At 40.2% G+C, this 19,564-nt stretch overlaps 1 protein-coding gene across 1 annotated transcript in view; it reads left to right on the plus strand.

Moving 5' to 3' along the window:
* ANKFN1 (ankyrin repeat and fibronectin type III domain containing 1) overlaps positions 1–19,564 on the plus strand; it is a 108,174-nt gene that overhangs the window by 49,298 nt on the left and 39,312 nt on the right. Inside the window, exons 5-6 of the mRNA XM_064728574.1 lie at positions 4,183–4,377; positions 6,401–6,514. Coding sequence (XP_064584644.1) covers positions 4,183–4,377; positions 6,401–6,514 — 309 coding nt within the window. The remainder of the gene's footprint in view (positions 1–4,182; positions 4,378–6,400; positions 6,515–19,564) is intronic.

Below are 19,564 nucleotides of genomic sequence, written 5' to 3' on the forward strand. Positions count from 1 at the left end.
ATATTGCTTATAACTACATATTGTAGTTATAAAACTTCTTTGTATTCCTTCATGGGGCTTTTTATGCCCAGTTTGTGGGTTGGAGGGTGACTTACCAACCCAATTAATCAACCATATACCATGACACAAACTCTGACGCCTTATGTGGGTCTAAAAATACCCCGATGTAAGAGAATTTGTTTTAAACTGTCAATGCCTATATTTAGGACATTCCCAGCAAGGCTATAATGAGACTGTGTTTGAGGGGTTCGGTCACTGCAGACTCTGCCATTAATTTGAAGTTAGTTAAATTAACAACATTTAGTGCTGGCATGTCAATCTCAGTGCTCCAGGAAATTGCACCTTGAGGCTACTAACATTGCCAGTTTTTTCACTGGAGAGTGTGTGTGCATGTGCATGTTGAGTTTTTTTGCCAGACCCTCAGTGTTGGTACACCTTTATTGCTTTTCTATATCCACAGCACTTATATTATCATTTATTCTGGCCTCCTTTAACCTTCCCTGGAGATTTTTGCATAGTGTAGCTGCTCAGTGAAAAGAGTTTTTTAGTTTTATATTTATTTGTTTATTTTTCTGTCATGGTTCATGACTGAGGCTTTAAAAAAAAGTGTGACAGCATTTAGAGTACATGATTGACTGCTGAAGCAACATTCATTAACCATGACAAATCTAGAGGAAAACACAGTCTTGAGTGTTCTAAACAGCAGTAAAAAAGACTAAACTAATTTTTCATTGACCTCATCTGTAAATAAATGCAGTCTGATGGCGAGCAGGGGCAATCATAAATTAGTATTCATTTCCTGTAATTAATGCAAACATGCCTATGAACACAGAGAATATGAATATATAACCACCTCATTTCCATTTCAAAATATACCCACCAAATTTCCACTTCACTTATCTTGATTTTTAGTTTTTCTGATTAAAATAATGGATGAAACATTCCCAGTAAAAAGCAAACGATCATTTTGTTTGGATTTCTTACCTGAAGGGTTTGCAGTGGCTGTTTGAGAGTGAAATGCAAAAACTTATTTTCAGCCCTCAGAACAAAGGTTCAGAGCATCTTTGTGCATGGCTTCACTCTTGTGGAACTGATGGCAGTCACCTTCTATTTTGTCCAGATTTTCTGCTTTGTTTTTCGTACTCAACCAACCCTGTTCAAATTAAATCCTGTTTGTATCATCTCAGGGCTGCAGGAACATGATCCAGCACCCAGCAGGAGCATTTTCATTCCTCTGTGGTGGGCAATTGAGCAAGACTTCTGCAGGCTGAATGGGAGGGTAAAATCCTGTCTCATCCAGTTTTGGGACTGGACACAGCATCTCTTAATGTGATTAGAAGTGTACAAGACAGATGCACAGAGCTGGGAAAAGGTGAAATGGAAGAATTCCTCATTCCAAGTGCAAACAAAAAGCTTCCTTCATAGAAAACCTCTGTTCTTTCACTGTATATATTAGCTGTAGTGATTCAGCTGAAATTTCATTATAGCCTCTAACCTAACTCTGTAGAAAAGAGAATCTGGAGGACAGATAGTTTCCATCTGTATCACCTGGATTTCTGCCTGGAACAGCAGCAGATAAAGCAATAGAAAGTAAAACTATGATCTTCATCTCCACATGGAACTCAGATTATATAAATCTCAACAGGAACCCAACATCTTTTATAAACAAAGTAACTAAGATCAGAGAGTAGAGCGTTTAAAATATTTATTTAGTTGGGGAGAAGACAAAGTGTTATCTTTTCAGTTACTATCACTTATCATATACTCAAGGTTTGGCTTGTTCATGTGAACCCAAATAAAAATAAGATTAAAATTCCCACTGGCTGATTGGACATCAGAGGCTCAACAAATGTGGATCTGAGCCTTGATTAAACAGATAGAGCCAGATCCTTAGTGAGAACTTGAACCAATGCCAATGCTCAACCACCTGAAGCTTTGGCACATAAAATCTCCTTCCTCAGTCCTGTTGTGCTATCAGATGTGTTGCATGTTTATTGTGGGCATGGATCCAGGAAACCCTATCACCTCTGGCCTCCCAGTAAACAACAGTTCTGAGGATACCAGCAGGTTCCAGGGAGCCTGGCCATATGTCCCTGATGTCCATATGAAGAATGATCAAACTTAAGAAGGCTGGCTTCAAGCCAGCTTCTGAAAGCAAAGTCTGAGAGACAAACATTCTTCAAAAACAACTCTTTGGATGTCAGAGGTGTTGAGTAATTCTTTGCTCTCCCGTGGCTGTAAAGATCCCAGGCCACTTTTCACATCAGTAGGGTTATTCTTAGACTCTGCTAAACTCTGGCTGTCATCCTGTTATGAGAGACAGAGACAAAAGTTAAAATGAGAGGTTCAGGCTGGATAAAACAAACACCTTTTTCACTATAAGGACAATGAAGCAGTGGAACAATCTCCATCCATCCTGGGAAGTTTTCAAGACCAGACTGGATAATATCTGCAGTAACTCAGCATGACCTCTTGGCTGAGCCTGTTTTGAAGAGAATTGGTCTAGAAAAGTTCCTTTCCAATCTAATTTGTCCCATACAATCCCAGTTTAGAAATAATGCGTTCAGATCCACATACATATTTGCTCCTGTCGTGTTTTGGTGTCAAAAACCTATGAGAGTCTTGGTGCTTTATATGGTACAGTTTGATGTTTTCAGAAATGTCTGCTGCTCCTGACTTGGGCAAGTGAATGATGGGTTCAGTCTGTGTGAGACTCCTGCTGTTCCTGTGAAAGACTTGGGGCAACCAAGAGCCTGCCTGTCTCTACTTAGCAATTCCTCACTATTGCTAAGAGAAGCCACATGTGCCAGGGCACTGATTATAGAAAAAAGAGGCCCTTTAAATTAATGCTATCTCAGAGCTCTTCTGCAAAAACACCAAACACAAAAGTGATTTTCTGTGATTTCAGAATTCCTTCTCCAGTGCAGTCTTTCCTGCATATTAAAAACCAAATCAATACCTGCATTTATTTTCAAAATGAACATCTTTACAAGTCCTGCTTTCTAAACTGCAGATTGAACAATTTTAAGCTGAGAGCAACTCTGAAAATAGGACTTGATTCACCACATTTCGCTGTACAATCAAGGGGCTTGTTTGGGAACTTGGGCTAAAATCAAACCTATTCTAGCTTGTAACCTATGTGATCTTAATTTTCACCTTGATGTAGCCCACAATACTTCACACAGAAAATCTGAACAGCTAAACATCAAATTAATATTATTCTGAGCATGGGAGGAAAAAATCTCCATATGGCAAGCTGCTCACTGCCTATCAAAGGACTAATTAAATTCTCTGGACAAAACTGTGGAAAGAGATCAATTCTCTACCAGCCATGGATCTTAGGCACAAAAAATTCTTAATTTTGCCTATCATTCTTGTTTGGTGAAGTTTATATATTGTTTTTGTAATCAGTACAATCTCCTTTTTTTAAATGTAAGTTTGCAATATTGTACCGAAGCAGAGGTTAGAGAGCAAGGTTATTATTTTAGCTTGGTTTTCATATTTGATTTACAACAGATATGCAATTTCAGTCTAATTAAGACAATTCTAAGCATAGCAGAAATACCTGAGGAAAAAATTTGGCAAATTAATTCATGTTGCTAATGACATTTAAGTGGCCTGATCTTTAAGGAAAATCAAAATAAATACAATAATACAGAAACACTGTCAGAATACAACCTGACATCCTGTTGTTCAGGGTGCAGGTAGCAGTCAGATTAAATGGTGGCTGCAATTCTCCTGGAGCGACAAATGTGGTTCTGTTGAAGTGGTGATCCTGTAGAAGGGCTCAATTTTCCTCTGGAGGTCCAGTGGTGGTTTTGGAGGCCTTGTCCTCTGAGAATCCAGTGGAGAAAAGGCTGCTGGGGTGTTCCAAACCTCAGATCATATCCAGGTAGGAATGCTTGGTTCCTCCCCCTGGGCGGAGCATCTCCCAAGGGGATGATGTAATTTTATCAGCCATGCAGGGACACTCAATGGCCCATGAACAGAAGGGATCCCTCAGAGTTACCAGGGATGAGTCATGAAGGAAATAAGGAACTCTGCCCCGCCTGGTTTTAACAGCTTATGAAGATGGTGATGGAATACACACTTTTGAGTACATCTTACATTGTAACCTAAGATGTGTTCTGAGCACGGCCAACATTTTGCCAAGCACTTCCTATTTCCCTCTTTTCCTGTCAGTTGTGACCGTGGAGAGCAGGTCTGTGCACCTGAGCACGCTGGTGCAGGAGGCCCAGCAGAGAGTGACGGAGCTATCGGCACAGGCAGCGAGCGAAGGGCTGGGCACAGACAGCGCCGAGCGGGAGAAGCAGCTCAAGGGCTGGGAGTGGAGGGCCAGGCTCTACCAGCGCATGAAGGCCGGCTACGAGCATGCCCGTGAGTATGTTGCCTTTTTCTCAACTTGGAAATGAAACTAGAGGTAATTTTAGTAAGGACGTAATAAAAATAAAGGACCTTTATTTGAAGGCCTTCAGGGGCAGTTATAGAAAGATGTCCACAAAAGTCCACCCCTACAGGGATGAGTACATTTTTATAGGTTTTAGGAAATTAGCATAATGGATAAAAAGCACCAATTAGGAGGATGAGTGGTGATGCAATTCCCCCCCCCCCAGGTTAAGCCCCTTCTCTGGAGTTCCCCCCTTGGCACTGGCTGTGCTCTGTCCATGAAATGGATCTCAAGGAGTTGTTCTCAGCCTTGGTTCCCAGGAAGAACCAAGACAGCACTGGGACCCTGCACCTCCCAGGGCTCAGAGCTCTGGAATTTGTTTTTTCTTTCTGCTTGAGGAAAGGCTATGGAAAAGCACTGGGCAAACTAGCTACTAATACAACAGGCTACAGAGCTCCAAATATAGGTGTGGAGAATACAGGGAACATACAAAATGAAAAAAGGCAAAAATGACATCAAGTAAAGGGAAACACCAAAATTCCAGGCAGGAATCTGCAGCTGAGAACCCTCTCCAAAGATGATGATCCTCACAGCACTGCTGTGAGTGGGAGCTGGAGGAGGTTGGGATGGGGAAACTGAGGCACAAAGGTGAAATGGCCTTTCCAAGAGGGAGAAGGAAATCACTGTTAGAACAACAAAAGGACCAAATATCTGAGAGAAACAAGCACATGGCTCCTGATGTTGCATAAAATTAATACAACATCCAACATACCAACTCTTCATTCAGGATGCAATGATTCTGCCCTGCTTATCTCTTTTCATATTTTCTCCTGGATCTCATTTAACATGTTCAGAATTTAAAACAGGATGCTATAAAACAACATATGAATAGGCAGGAAGAGGGATGGAGATGTTGGCCTTTTCTCTGTTGTAATTTGATTATTTTTCAAAAGAACTTACTATTTTGGAATGGGATTGTTCTAAATATTTGATCAAGCAGTGAAATTTCATTTGGCACACAAATATTGTGAAAATTTAACCTTAATTTTGGTAAGCACTAATCTTAATTTTGGTATCCATTTCATCACCACAGTCACAAATTGAGTCACTTTAAACAGTTGTACAAGTGAGTCTGTATCCAAATTGAATGGAATTTGGGCCCAAATGAAGGAGTAAACAGGCCTGAATTGTTTCTAGACATGTGGATCTTTTAGCTGTATCCTGTGATGAAATACAATCATTGTCATTAACATTTTTAAAACCATCTTTATATAAATGTACTCACAAATAATTTTTGCAAATTTATTGTATGTTAAGGTTATTTCTTCAAGACAGATATAGTGCTCCTTTTCTTAATACTAAATACAGGAAATACAGAAATAGTGAAAGTTAATATACTGACATTTTAAAACAATCCCAGCAGTAAGTCATGACATTTTTGTGTTTGATTTATGAATTGAGTCTATTGATATTCTGCAAATTAAGCTTTTTTTTTCCCTTTCCTTTTTTTAAACAAAAATGTTAGACCCCAATTGACAACTGTATTTTGGAACTATTACACCAAAACAGTTGTGGAATTTGCAATTTTTGAATCCCAATAACATTAACATGTTTTCTGGTTTTTGATAAATTTGAGTTTGTTAGTGAAACCATCAAGGTTTCATTAGCTCTTTGTGGTTTTGTCCTTTCCCTCTCCCCTTATCCACCCCAAGAGATTTATAGGGGCTTTTCATTGACATAATTAGCATGGATCTGTTTTATTGGGTTACATATATGCAGGAAGATATTTTTAACCAAAAAGGAGCCAAAAACCATGATAGAAACAAATGGTGTCTGCAGGATATTGTTAGTAGGGTCACTAATTAAAATGCTCAAAAGGCAGAAAACACAAACACCTACAACCCAAAGCTCACAATTGCAGGGTGATTTTCAGTGGGTTCTTTGAAGACTCAGGAACATTGTTTGAATAGGATTTGTTGTGCTGAAGAGCTGATGTTTTCTCTTCTCTCCCAGGAGCCCCCGAGGCGCCAACCAATGTCTGTCTCATGGTAACGAGCAGCACATCACTCACTGTCACCTTCCAAGAACCCCTCAGTGTCAACTCAGCTGTGGTGACCAAGTATAAAGGTACTGGATTTTGACATCTCTCATTCCCCTTAACAATGTACAAAAATTTGAGGGCTAAGTGGCAAAGGTATCTATATGCAAGAGGTTATATTATGATGCAAGTAGTGTTTAAATGGAATTATATTCCCAGTAAACAGACATAGAAGTGGAATTTTCTTGAAAGATTACCCAAGGACAAAATTTTTATTAAAAAAAAAAGAAAAATAAATTAACCAAAAGCTTTCTCCATGAGTGCTTTGAAGAAGTTTGCTTGACTCACTGTGGTTAAGACATCAGCTCAATGACTGGGTTGAGATGAGCAGTTACAAAACACAAACTAACTTTTGGTGCCTGTGGGCTCCTGAAACCATGTGTATCCTTGTAAAAGCCAAACCCACACCACCATTCCTTAAAGGAATGCCTCTGGAAGCTGAAACTTCTGGCACAGGCATCATACAGCCCAATTAATTAGCTATTCCAGGGCTGCCACATCATTCTTGGAAGAGTGATACATTTGGGGTGGCACCAGTTAGTTGCAAAGTGGAATGAATAAGAAAATGCTTCCATCTGAATAGCCCTGTTGAATAGAGATGGTTTTAAAACAGAATTTCCGTTCCACAGGAAATTCCAACATTAAGAAAAAAAGCAAGTTCTATTGAAGATTAGAACAAAAATTAGAACTTTTTAAATTTCCTGTTTAAAGGAACTTTCAGGTTTTCTACAATCTTTGGAACAGTAAGTTCTTCAGTGTTCAGCACCGCAATCCACAGCCTCCAGCTTGCAGTGGGAGCAGGAATCCTCCCACAGGTCAAGGGATCTGCAGCCTCCTTGGCCCTGCCCAGGGGAGTCAGGGAGTGGGAGCCTCAAAGTCCCCTTAGTTATTTCCCCCAGTTTCTCCCTTCACGCTTCCTGCTGTGTTTGTTTCTTTGTGTTAATCATTGAAAACTCCGTTCAGAGGTGCCTAAACCCAAAGTTCCCATTCTCACAGGCAGCACTGTCCTGGCTGTGTGGTGGGGAGTGTTTCGTGTTTCCATGGGGGTGTCCCAGGGATGGTTTCAAGAGGAGAAATTCAGAAAGATCCCATCCCTCAAGGGTCCAGCAGCTCAGGGAGTGTTTCCAAAGGTGGGACAGGCAGCGCACAGGCTCCACTGGCACCAGCACAAGCTCCCAAAGCACTACAGGAGTTTATTTTGGAAAAGGTACATTGTCTCTTTCCTTCCTCCTCCTGCTTCTGGTCACAGATTCCACTCATCACTGGCTAGGCCCAGCAAAATAATTTTTTGCATTCTATGAAAAAAAAAACCACCAAAACCCAGCCTCCCAGACACTACTGAGGGCATCAAAGTGATAATGCCCTGATAGCCTCAGTAGAAGGCAAATTAATGTATTACACCTAGTCAGCTGTGCAGTGCTGCAGGAAGTGTGATTTTCAAAAACATCAAAGCCCTTTAGAAGCCTAAATCTAATTTTCAGCAATGGGTTGTGTTGCCAGGAAACTAAATTTCATTTAAGAGCTTCCCACTGCCTGATTTACTTGTGAAAACAATACCTGGGCTCCTAAAACACCAAAGTTCTCTAGAAAATATCAGACTGTTCTTCATAATAGTTGTATTTTAAATAATCCTGAAACATTGTCCACCCTCTAATTATAATGATTCTTGGTATTTTCCCAGAAAATCACATTCCCAAACAGAGCTAATTTTTAAAAATAATTTTGTGAAGGTTGCAGTACTTTTCTCTTGGGTATATGTTTGGGTTGAGTCTGGTTTGTACCATGTCAGTGGTGTCCTGTTTTTGATAAACACAGCATTCAGAGAAATTTAATCCAACCTGACCTAACTTTCTGATCAGACCAGGTAGCACTGCCCTGTATTTTGAATTACCCTCACTCATTTTATGCTTTATCAAGTTGACAGTTAGTCTTGCCAGAATATTCTTTTTAAATCCTTTGTCCCAGGAGACTTGTATATTTATGGTTAGATAAAAAGAAAGATCATTAATAGCTCCTTTTGGTGACTTTCAGGAATTAATTAAGCACTGGTTGTAGAATTGTTTATTACATTATGGAGTGAGATTCTTTGTGCTACTTTGAGGGGTCATAAAATGAACCTTTCAAATGATCACTTGCAAGAATGATTAGAACCAGCTAACAATTACTAGCCCTGAAAGGAGAGCTTGATAACAAAGTGTGAGGATCTTTTTAGTCAGATATATAAACCTCCCGTCCAGAAAACCACCGAAGCATTTTGCTAATTCAGGAACAAAAAAAACCAAAAAAAAACAACAACAAAAAAGAAGCTATTAATGTGGGGATTTTCACTCAATACTTTACCATTTCTTTTTCTAAGCAAATTAAAATTCAGGAGCATTTGCACCAGTGTTTAGGGAATACCTGCTCATTAACAGAAACTAATAATGTTCTTTTCTCTGGACCCGAACTGTAGGGAATAAAAACTGACATCAATTCTGTTTGGCTTAGTTTAGTTCCCTAAAAACAGTGAAAAACTGCCAATTCAATTTATCCTGTGTCATCTTTCTTTTTCCTTTTCTTCTTTCTTTTTTCTTTTTTTTTTTTTTTCCCCAAAGCTTTATTTGCCCAAATGTTTTTTAGAAACTGGGCTTGGAACATTATCTAACTGTCTGCTGTTTTCCTGTGTGTGATCTTTTCCCTTGTTAGCTGTATAACTTACAAATAATCATAGAGGAGAATAATACTTTGCACTCACTCTCTAACCACTAAAACCATCTCACTTCATTAGGAGATTTAATTTTAACCACACACGGCGAATGGGTATTGACTTTGGTGTCCCAGCTGGATGGCAGCTCAGTGACTGCATTCTGTTCAGCCATTGCTTTAAGGAGCCAGAGTATTCTTTACTTCCTCTCCTGGATTGTTGTTTAATGTTGCAGGCACCATCCTAATGGCTCCCTTCAGTTTCCCTCTGGAGAAGGCTGCAGCGTGGTGGTGGCTGACGTGAAATGATTCCTAAGTATATTGTAACTTAGTAAAGTGTTTTGAGGCTGGAAGCAGACAGCCATGGCATAAATCAATAATAAAAGTAATAATCTACTCCATGCTAAGAAAGACTCCAAGCCAGAGACACCTCACCCCAGCCAGTTTTAGGAAGGATGTGAAGCATCACTGTAATACTGAGGGGAAAAAAATCCGGCCCTTGGCTAATTGTGCCCTAGAGCCAAACTTCACATCCCACCATGGAAGTACTTAGGACCTGCTTTAGTTTTACATCTTTGAAAACACAATCAAAACGTTCCAGTTAACATACAAAACATCTTGCCACAGTTTGAAGCCAGGGAGAGCTTTCTGTTTACACCAGCACACTGGTACTGCAGGATGTTTTGTTATCCCAGAGCTGCAGCACTGCAACCATCTCCTAAAACCACCCCACAGCAGCACCATCAGCGCTCAGACAGCACTCAGCTCCCAGGAACACCCACCAGAGACAGCAGCAAGGGCTTGCTGGGCTTTAAGAAACGTTGTCTTTCACTAACCAGCTTTTTTGGGTTTGCATATTCCACATAGCACATACACATAAAGAAAGAAGGATTTTTCAAAGAAAAAAAAGTAAAAGTAATGTTAAGTAATTTTGTCGCATTTGTTTTCTGTGGATTTTAAACCTGATAATTATTTTACTTTTACAGTGAATAAGTACAGATAAACCTCTTCTTACTGCATGATTTTTTTTTCATCCATTTCCCATGAGAAGTAGTCATAATAATGCTGTGATACCAAAGTATAGGATAAGGAAGGAAAATGGACACAGTGTTGATCACTACCTACTGGAAAGAATCACCATGCAATGAAAAATCTCTGTTTATATTTTATTTACAATTTTTAAACAAACATCTATATTCCCTTTTGAAGAAAAAAAAATGAAACAGCTTGTATAACCCAAGTTGAGCTAATTTATTTTAGAGCCTGGAACTATTTATGTTTGAAGAGAAAGGAAGAAAGACATGTTTGATGTAGCAAACAAAGCTAATCTTCTCTGTTTGGTTGTAGCTGTGAATGCCAAGTTATTTTCCAGATAGTGATACTGAGCTGTCTGGGCCACTTTAGCCCTTGTTACCTTTTTGTTTAGTTTGGTCTTTTAGCAGAGTATTTCATGTTTGTTAGAACTTCCCAGCTGCCTTCCAGGATTTCTTTTGGATGGAGAGAAGATTTTTATTTTCAGTCAGTGTAGCTCTTTAAAACACAAAACAAAACAAAACAGGTTGGCTTAGATCAAGAAAGAAGGAGTCATGTTTTGCTTAAGTTTTGAGAAGAGGTCGTTCCCTGCCTCCTTTCTTCCAAAGCATTTTGTGATCTATTTCAGATTTATTTTTTGAATGAGAATAATTGTCTTTGAGTCAGTGTTTCAGTCCTGGCTTGATATGCAGCAGCCCCAGGATGTTGCTGTCACAGGGCTGCATGAAAAGGGTCAATGCCAGTCCAGAACAGAGCAGTACAATTTACTGTTGTCACTGGGAGTCTCAGCAAGGGATGGGGGAGCTGCCTTTGCACTCAGGGTCAGCGCCTGTGCTCAGGAATGAGGAGCCTGGGCCTGTGTGAGAGCTGCCCTGGAGCTCCTAAGAAACCTGGATCTGGGATTCTCAGCTGGCTTCTCACCAAGTCAATGGAAAATTTACATTAAAGATTTCAGTGTGAAAAACCTCCAAGACTTTACAGGAGTGATCAATAAATTTTGTATGATTCTGCATGTTTTATTCCTGGGGGTCATCCTTTCACAACCAAATAATCTCATCATTTTGTGTGGGCTTCTGCTTGTCCCCATGAACACATACAAACAGCAGATACCACATTTTTTAATTATGTGTTTGATATGTTTATCAAAAGTTGGCCTTCCACATTTGACCAAGTTTGGATTTGTTCCATAGCAGGCTCCCTGCAGTGATCCTCAAAGACCTAAATATACAGATATATTGCTATATCTCTATATCCATAATTACATATATCTTTCTCCACTTTGGTGGCAACTATCTGCTCCCACAGCAGTGTCAGAGTGGAAAGCAGCAAGCCTGTGCTTTCTTTGACTTCTAGAAGAACCCTGGTTATGGAAATGAATGCTTGTGGAAGCGAGTCTTATGAAAACAAAGTGCTTTAATAATAATACCTCTGTCTCGCTAAAGTAGATGCTGTGTCACTGCTTGATTCTGGTCCAGTCCATAGCGGAATTGAGCCGCATTCTGCACTTGGTCTTGAACCCTTTCCACTTATTATTCAAAGTTTCTTTGTGTATTTTGAAATTCATTCTCTCTTTTTTCAAAACAGTTCTTGCTCCATAAAAAGAAAAGAGAATACATTTCTTTGTAAGACATTTGAATTTATCCTGCTGAATAGGTGTGGTCTGATATTTTTTACAGTAGTTCATTTATGGCATTTTATTAGGTCTCCCGGGCACTTTATTTGCACGTTACATTTTGGTAGCTAACAGGACTGTGCAATTTGACTTCTATTTTTATGCCTAGCCAGTACAGAAATGTATAAAAGTTAAAACAAACCTTTCTATTTCTAGCTCCTGTCAATGTCTGTAGTATGTGCTGGACTTTACATAAAATTTAAGACCTTCTATTATTTAAGTTTGTTATGTATTTAAAATCACCTTTGAACATGAATCACATATTAAGCGATGGTGTAATTAACTAATGTAGCTAATCAAACACCATTTACTCAGCTGAATCATTCTTTCCTCCTGCTTTTTGTTTTATAAGGATCTTGAACAGCAGCTCAGGATGAATAGCTATGAGAAAACCCAGACATACAGTCTCTACTTTTGTCTGCCTTCATTTCTGAGGAAAAAGGCTCCTATCATGATGTTGAATTTTAGACAGTGCTTTGCCTTTTACATTTGCTTTGACTTACCAAAACTACTGAGTTTTGGGGTTTTTTTAATTGTTTGTATGTGGCTGTTACAGCTCCCATTTCATAGGTATGGCACAGAAGAGGTGAATTCCTTGTAGTCAGTGGCAGGACTGGGACTCAAGACCTTCAGCTTCTGTCTTGAAGGAGATCAATGATTTAGCAGATATTTTGATTAATGGATTTGGGAATAAAGAATTTCTGAAGACTTAAACAAAAGCAGAATGTCTTCAAAGGATTTATGGCAAAGTTTCCCTGCTCACAGCTTCATCTTAAGTCTTCTCTGGCCCATCATGGACTTTCTTGGACCATTGACAAGCATCAAAGGTCTGGATCTTATTTGCCTTCCCTGATCCTGTTCTAGTAATCAGATCTGACCCCCAGAACTGATGCCTGTCTGTAAATTTGGAACCAGGTCTTGGGATCTGCTGGAAGCTCCTACCTCGTGTATTGAGCATAAACTGCAGGGTTTCCTGCTGCATGAGTGCCCAGTTAGTTCAGGCATGAACACCCCATCGGTTTGTGCACAAGCACCCAGTTAATTTACTAATGAGCACCCAGCTGGCTCCCCCATGAGCTCCTTCTTAACCCAGTTCACACCTGAGCACCCACTGGGCTCACTCCTGAGCACAGTGATGGGCATGGATGGCAGTTTCCAGTAGCCAGGGGCAACTGAAGGAGTGGGAGGAGGTCAGGAGAAGCCATGTGATGCTCACAGCTGGCCTGGCCATGTCTCAGTGTGATGGAAAACCCAGCCATGAGTGAAAGTCACAGCAGAGAGAAGGGAAGCTGACCATAGGAGAGCAGGAGGACAAGCATATTAAATTCAGTCTAGGAAAGATGATGGGAAGGTATTCACTTAGATGTTTTTCTAATTATATTTACTTTCTTCTACTTTGAATGAATTATTAGAAATTTTGGTTAATTTTCAATAAATTAAATTAAGTAAAATCTCCCCAAATCAAGGATGGTTTGCCTGCCACACCTGTCTGCACCGCTAGGGAAGGTGAAAGCTCTTTAAGTTACTGCAGGGCATATTTTATAGAGAAATAAAAGCCTTAAATATGTTTAATCAACATCTATGCAGCAAAGTCCCCCTACATATCACAGAGGAACTAGAGAACAAGGAGTGGAGTATCACAGAGGAACTAGAGAACAAGGAGTGGAGTCCCATTAAACAGATTCCTTGAATTACCCTCTGAGTACTTCCTTTGTTCCCCACACTGTGCAGTGCTCTGCTTTGCCTCCTACCTTGTGATAGATTACTTTTTTGTGTGCATTTTCCCAGCTGCTGATTATTAATTCTATTTCAATGCTGTGTTTTGGGCCGAAGCTGAGCCTGCCCGTGCGCGTTGTGCCGACGCTCAGAGCACAGCAGAGCAACGCTCCCACTGCCAGGGGAAGCTTGCACAATCCCAGCCAAGCTTTTCTAGCATGTGAAGCCTCTGCATAAGAACCCCATTTATTCTTCAATCCCCTCTCACAGTTCTAACACATGTTCTCTCCCACTTTTCCTTCCACGGCCACAGTGGGGTATGTTTGTAATTTCAGGGCTGAGAAACAAATCTTGGCTGTTATTATAATCCATTGTGGCTTTCTAACCACTGGCCCACATTGGAAGGCTGCATGTGCACCCACATGGCACATTTTCTTAGTTATTTATAAAATGTTAGTAAGAAATGTCATTTCACTAAGAGAGGAAAAAATTTCCTTCTTGTACTGGGATAGCTGGCCTTATTGCAAACAGATAGAGAATTGCTGGGATTTAGAAAACGCTAATCAAATACTTGAGAAAAAAGATCAATTTTCTTTTTATATTCTCTTGGTGAGAATTTTATTAAAATTCAGTAAAAATAGTATCTTATAAATCATTTATATAATGCAGATTTGCTTTAAGATGAACTAGTCATGAAACCATGATCAAGCAAAGATGTGTCTTTGGCACCCAGCCTGCTGTCATAATGGTTCCCATAAATGTCAAGACATAAAATAGAGTATTCTGGCCTGGGTCAAAGGAACATCCAGAAACAGGGCCACAAGAAAGGTTATTTAACATCATTGGTTATTATTAGCAGGCGTAAAACGCAAAGGAGCCCAGAGCTGTTGGGAAGAAGATTTACTGCAAATAAAGTATTTGATTATTAAAAGAAAAAATATCTGAAATAAATAATGTGAAGATTTATAGCCGTGGAAGTTCCAAATGAAGATGTGCTCTCTAGGAATAGTCTAGATATGCTTTTTTTGGTACTGTCTTGCACTGCTCTGTCTTGTTCTGCTGAGAGGCCCTTAAATCCCCCTCCAGCTCTTTCCTACCACACCACAGCAGTGCTCTGTTTGCCTCAGGTGGGCACAGAGCTGTTTGTTGCATCTTTTTTCATTCCTCTTCAGCTTTACTGATGCTTCTCTTTGTACTAGCCCAGTACAACAAGCCTTGCTTAAGTTTACAGAAATAACTGAAATGATAGATAAGATCCAAAATAATGAACACCAGTATTTAGAGAAGTTTGGAGCACAGGTTTTAATTTGAGCTGTACCTAGAAATCCAAGTCCCAGGCCATGAATGTGTTTTAACTTCTGTGTTTGCACAAACTGCTCCGTGCCAAACATTTGTTTTTTCCTAATGGAAGCATTATGCTGTCAGTAGTCCCTACAGCTGGTATGGCTTGTCTTTCTCTTATCACTTCTTGGAGGATTTCCAAACATGAGAGAGGCATGAACACAGCCTGAGATAAATCTGAAAAAATGGGGTTCCTTTCCTAAATCAGGCTGGAGACAACAGTTGAAAACAGCAAGGAGGAGCTGACCAAATACTGCAAACAGTGTTCTCTATCAAAGCTGGTCTCTACACCAACAGACTCCTGCTTTTCACTAATGTTCAGGTCTCTTCACTTGTGTGATAAATATTTGTTTAGGGTCTTTCATCCTGATTTTTTTCATATGAATGGCAGAGTTTAATGCCCTTAAATCCATCTGCTAAGACTTTATGAGAGTAAATCATTAAAATTTTTTAAAGATCAGCAAGCAGAAAAAGATGGCGTGGTTTCTGGTGGTGCTTTCTGTTATGTTTTCTATTTCAAAGGAAGCTAATAAATAACACAATTATTTGTTTGGAGGCCCTTGGAAACACAAGATGAGACCACCATCAGCCCAGGCCCTGGACATGGGAGGAGGGGAAGGAGACAGAACCTTTGCTGTTCAAGCCTTTCTTAGAAGCTTGAGGGACAGAATGACTGCCCAAGGTCACTCAGCAAGTCAGTGGCAAAGGCAGGAATAAAATCCAGAATTCCAGCTCCATGCACTACTCTGCAGACCCCAACAAGCAGCAACAGAACTCCTGTCCTTCAATCTAATTAATCTACTCAGCAATTCAATAATATAAGTGCAAGGAAAAACAAATTTCAAGACAAGAAATAAATTCTACTGTGGCTCAGGCTATTTACTTGACTCAGGAGAAGGTGCTTTCCTGAATGAATCTACAATAGGGTCAGGAGGTGTTTTATGTCTTCCCTTTGCCCTTTATCTGCCTCTCTGTCTCTCTGAGAAGCTGTTAAAGGCATGCTCAGTATAACAGAAGGATTGTGAGTGGAAAAGAAACAGGTGAAAATAAACCTCTCCCTTTATTTTAAAGTGCGTGAATTGAGTATTTAAAAAAAAAAAAACAGGAAAAAAAAAACTTGGCCACAAGTAAGTTACATAACTTAAGCCAGTCTAAAATTATGTGCCAGCAATTTACATGAGTTTTATGTAACTGTTTATACTGCTGTTTATTTAAAAATTACTACTTATCTTGGCGACCGCAGCAACACATCGTGCATTTGCTAGCTCTGGAATACAGGGCACCTTCATTAAAACACATAGTCACCAATATATTAAACACACAAAAAAGCCCTGCTCTGACATAACATGAAGTGTCAGATGGAAAGCCGCAACAGCAAAGACATTCAGCGTTCACAACAAAGCAGCCCTTTGGGGTGTTCAGAACAGGACTGGAACATGCTCCATCCTTAATTCACCCAACAGCTTTCAGGTCCTTTACAGCACAGTTGGTGCAGTCTACAAGACCAGCTCCTGTTCCTGGGCTCTTATAAAGGACCCTCTTCATCCTCAGCTTTCTATACTTGAGCATGTTTATAATTCAGCATTTACATGCTGAGGTGAGGCTGCCTTTTGTTCCCTCTTAAAGTCCCAAGGACTTCAGCGTGACACAAATGGTTGGTAATTTCTGTTTGCTCTCTCTTAGCACTCTCCCTCTCACAAAGGAGGCAAAGATTTAGCTAAATCTTCATGATGGGTTGCTCATGCAAAATTAGATAATTTTTAGGTCCAGATGCTTCACCAGGGTAAGACCATGAGTGAGTGGCTTTGTATTGGTACCAGGAACAGCTGCAGACATCCCACAAGGCCAGGCAGTGGGAGCAACACTGGCCTGATACATGGATTTTGCCCTTGTTTTGGGGCCTGTTGACTGAAACAGGTTCTCTACCCCTCTTTACTTCATTTTTACTTCTATAAAATAGGAAAACTGGTATCCATGTCCTCCTGGGAGGTTTCTAGCCCAATGAATCAGTATAGCAGAATATTCTGTATTATTTTTAGATGACCATTACAGTAGAGAGCTAAAAACTGGCAATGCGGAGCAGGAGATATAAACCTAAGTGATAAATTATTTCCATTGATTTGCATTTCTTTAAAGCTGTATCATGTAATCTTCTCACTTGAGTCAGTAAAATCACGGGAGGAAAAAAGATTGTTAAAATTATAAGTAAGCAAGAAAATTCCAAAACTTGTTATGAGTTTCTTTATGACAGATATACTTTGAAATGAGGGGAAAAAGAAGGCACTATTCCAACACAGCTGTTGAAAAAATATTTATTTTTCAGTTATGGAAATTTTTATTGAAACTGGGGAACGGGGTTTTTTTCCAAAAGTGAGGTTTCAAAATAAATATATTTGAAAATTAAGTTTTGAGCAACTTTGGATACACCATCTTGTTAGGTAAATACCTTTTAAAAGGAGGGTTCTCAACCATGATAACCATAACCTGATCCACAGGCAAATATCATATTCCTGTGTTTCAGTTCCATGGGGCTCAGCCACCACTGGCTAAGCTAAAAAGAAAGCAAAATGCTGGCATTGCTGGCTGCATAAGGAGAGGCACAGCTGAGCCTCAGCTGGCAGCCAGTGAAGGATGGGATGGGATGGTGGGGGGACCATGGGGCATCCAGGGTGCAGCTGATGGCAGGACAAGCCCTGGGACTCTGGGACACCCTCCCAAGGCAGCTGCTATCCCTCGAGGGGCTGGGACATCCCAGTGGCACCCAGCATCACTCAGGGCCTCACTGACACCAGCTGGGGCAGCAGCACAGCCCTGTGATTTACTATCACAGAACCTCTCGAACTTCCCTGCTGCTCCTGACATGGCTGTGAGGATCATGTCAGCCCATTCTCTCCTTGGAAACTCAGTGTCTCTCCCTGAACTGAGCAGCCTTTGGTTATTTCTGAAAACAAGCTGCCATGCTGTTGCTAGTCACAACACCAGAACTGTGGTGTTCCTGCTGGTCCCAGGCTTGCAGACAGCTAGGATTGCAATCCTGCTCAGATTAAGGCATTAAATCCTCTTCAGACAGTATGCCAGCATCTCTAAATGTTGGGAGCACTCCTCTAAATGCCAAATGCAAGTAGAAGGGGACCCACATCAAGGACAGGGCTGCAGTTTGTTTGTGTAAGCTACCCAAATTTAAATATGCCTCTCAAAGTACCAGGTTATGACTGGGGAGCCTCCAGTCCATGGAACAGTTAAAAATTTGGGAGGATCAAAAGCTGCTTAGAGCTACTTCTCTCATCCTTGGCTTCTGCTTTGTGCTGCCCAAAGTGTGGCCCAAGCACTGCCCCTCTCTTGGAGCAGGACCCTGGGGCACGCCTGGGGATTCCAATGAAGGCAGGATTTGCAGGCAGGAGCTGTCCTGAGTGACACTGTCTTGCTTGACATGAATCCTTGAAAAGAAAAAGGGAGTCTGAAGTGGCTGCAAGCCTGTTGACAATGCATTCAGCAGCTTGAGCAGGGTTTTTCCTTCTGGTTTCTCCTTCTGGAAAACAGAAAACATGTCTGCAGCATGTGTACAGTGTCTGCAGCAATTTAATACGAGTGGAGTTAGAAACCTTGAAAATCACGGTTTACAATGGAAACTCTGACAGGCCATCAAGTTCAATGTTGCTTTTAAGTATTCCTATAATTAAACTGTCAACAAAACCCTACAATACGGTACTGCAACAGTCTCTACATTTTCCTACTAATGTGCAGAGATAGCTTCCACTAAAGGTGGCAGTAATTAGGTATTTAAAACCCGTGGAAAACTAGAAAAATACACAGTGAAAAAATTCAATGAGAATATAAAAAACCAATCTTCTTTTCATTGCAGCAAACACAAAAATGTTGCAGAGCATGCTGTGCAATCATAGAAACAAAGTGCAATCATAGAAAAGGAGCGATTAGGGGAGAAGGGAAAAATGAGTTGTGCTATTGATACTTGGCTGTTTCAGAAAAATGTGTTGGCAGTTAAATGTTATATATGCTGAACAAGAAATTCTCTGAAGCCATTTTCTTTTAACGTGAAAATACTGGTCTGACCCTGCCAGAAGATGAAAATTCCACATGTTGAAATTAGAATACCTATATCCTCTGATCTATTCTAAATTATCAACTCCAGTACTAATGAATATACAAATAAAATGTCTAAAAACTATTTTGTGAATAGATTTTAGGAAATAAAGAAAAGCTTTATATTGAATTCTTTGGTGTAAATCCAGGAAATTCATGAGATTTCCCAGTTTCTACCGTAGAATATTTCAAGAGATTAATTTCACTATGATTTTGATAGGTTTTCCTGGAAGTTTGAATCTGAAGGTACAGGTCACTAAATCCCAGAGGTATGACTCCAGGAATAACCAGGATGGCACCTCTCATTAATAAGGAATAATTTAAGAAAAAAGGCTGGTTTCCTGCCTGCAGCCATCTGTTCCTCACTTGCACGTATTCTTTTTTCAAAATCATCCAGTAGTATTTCTTGGTCTGCTCAATACTATTTTATGTGCAGAGTAAGTTTTTCAAGTACTGAGGAAGAGTATGGACAGCACTACTGCTGATTGCATAACCCTGAGCTCAGCAGGAACCGGAGTGACAGGAGCACTTTGGT

Source organism: Zonotrichia leucophrys, chromosome 18 (genome assembly GCF_028769735.1).
Source record: "Zonotrichia leucophrys gambelii isolate GWCS_2022_RI chromosome 18, RI_Zleu_2.0, whole genome shotgun sequence".
Lineage (NCBI taxonomy): Eukaryota > Metazoa > Chordata > Aves > Passeriformes > Passerellidae > Zonotrichia > Zonotrichia leucophrys.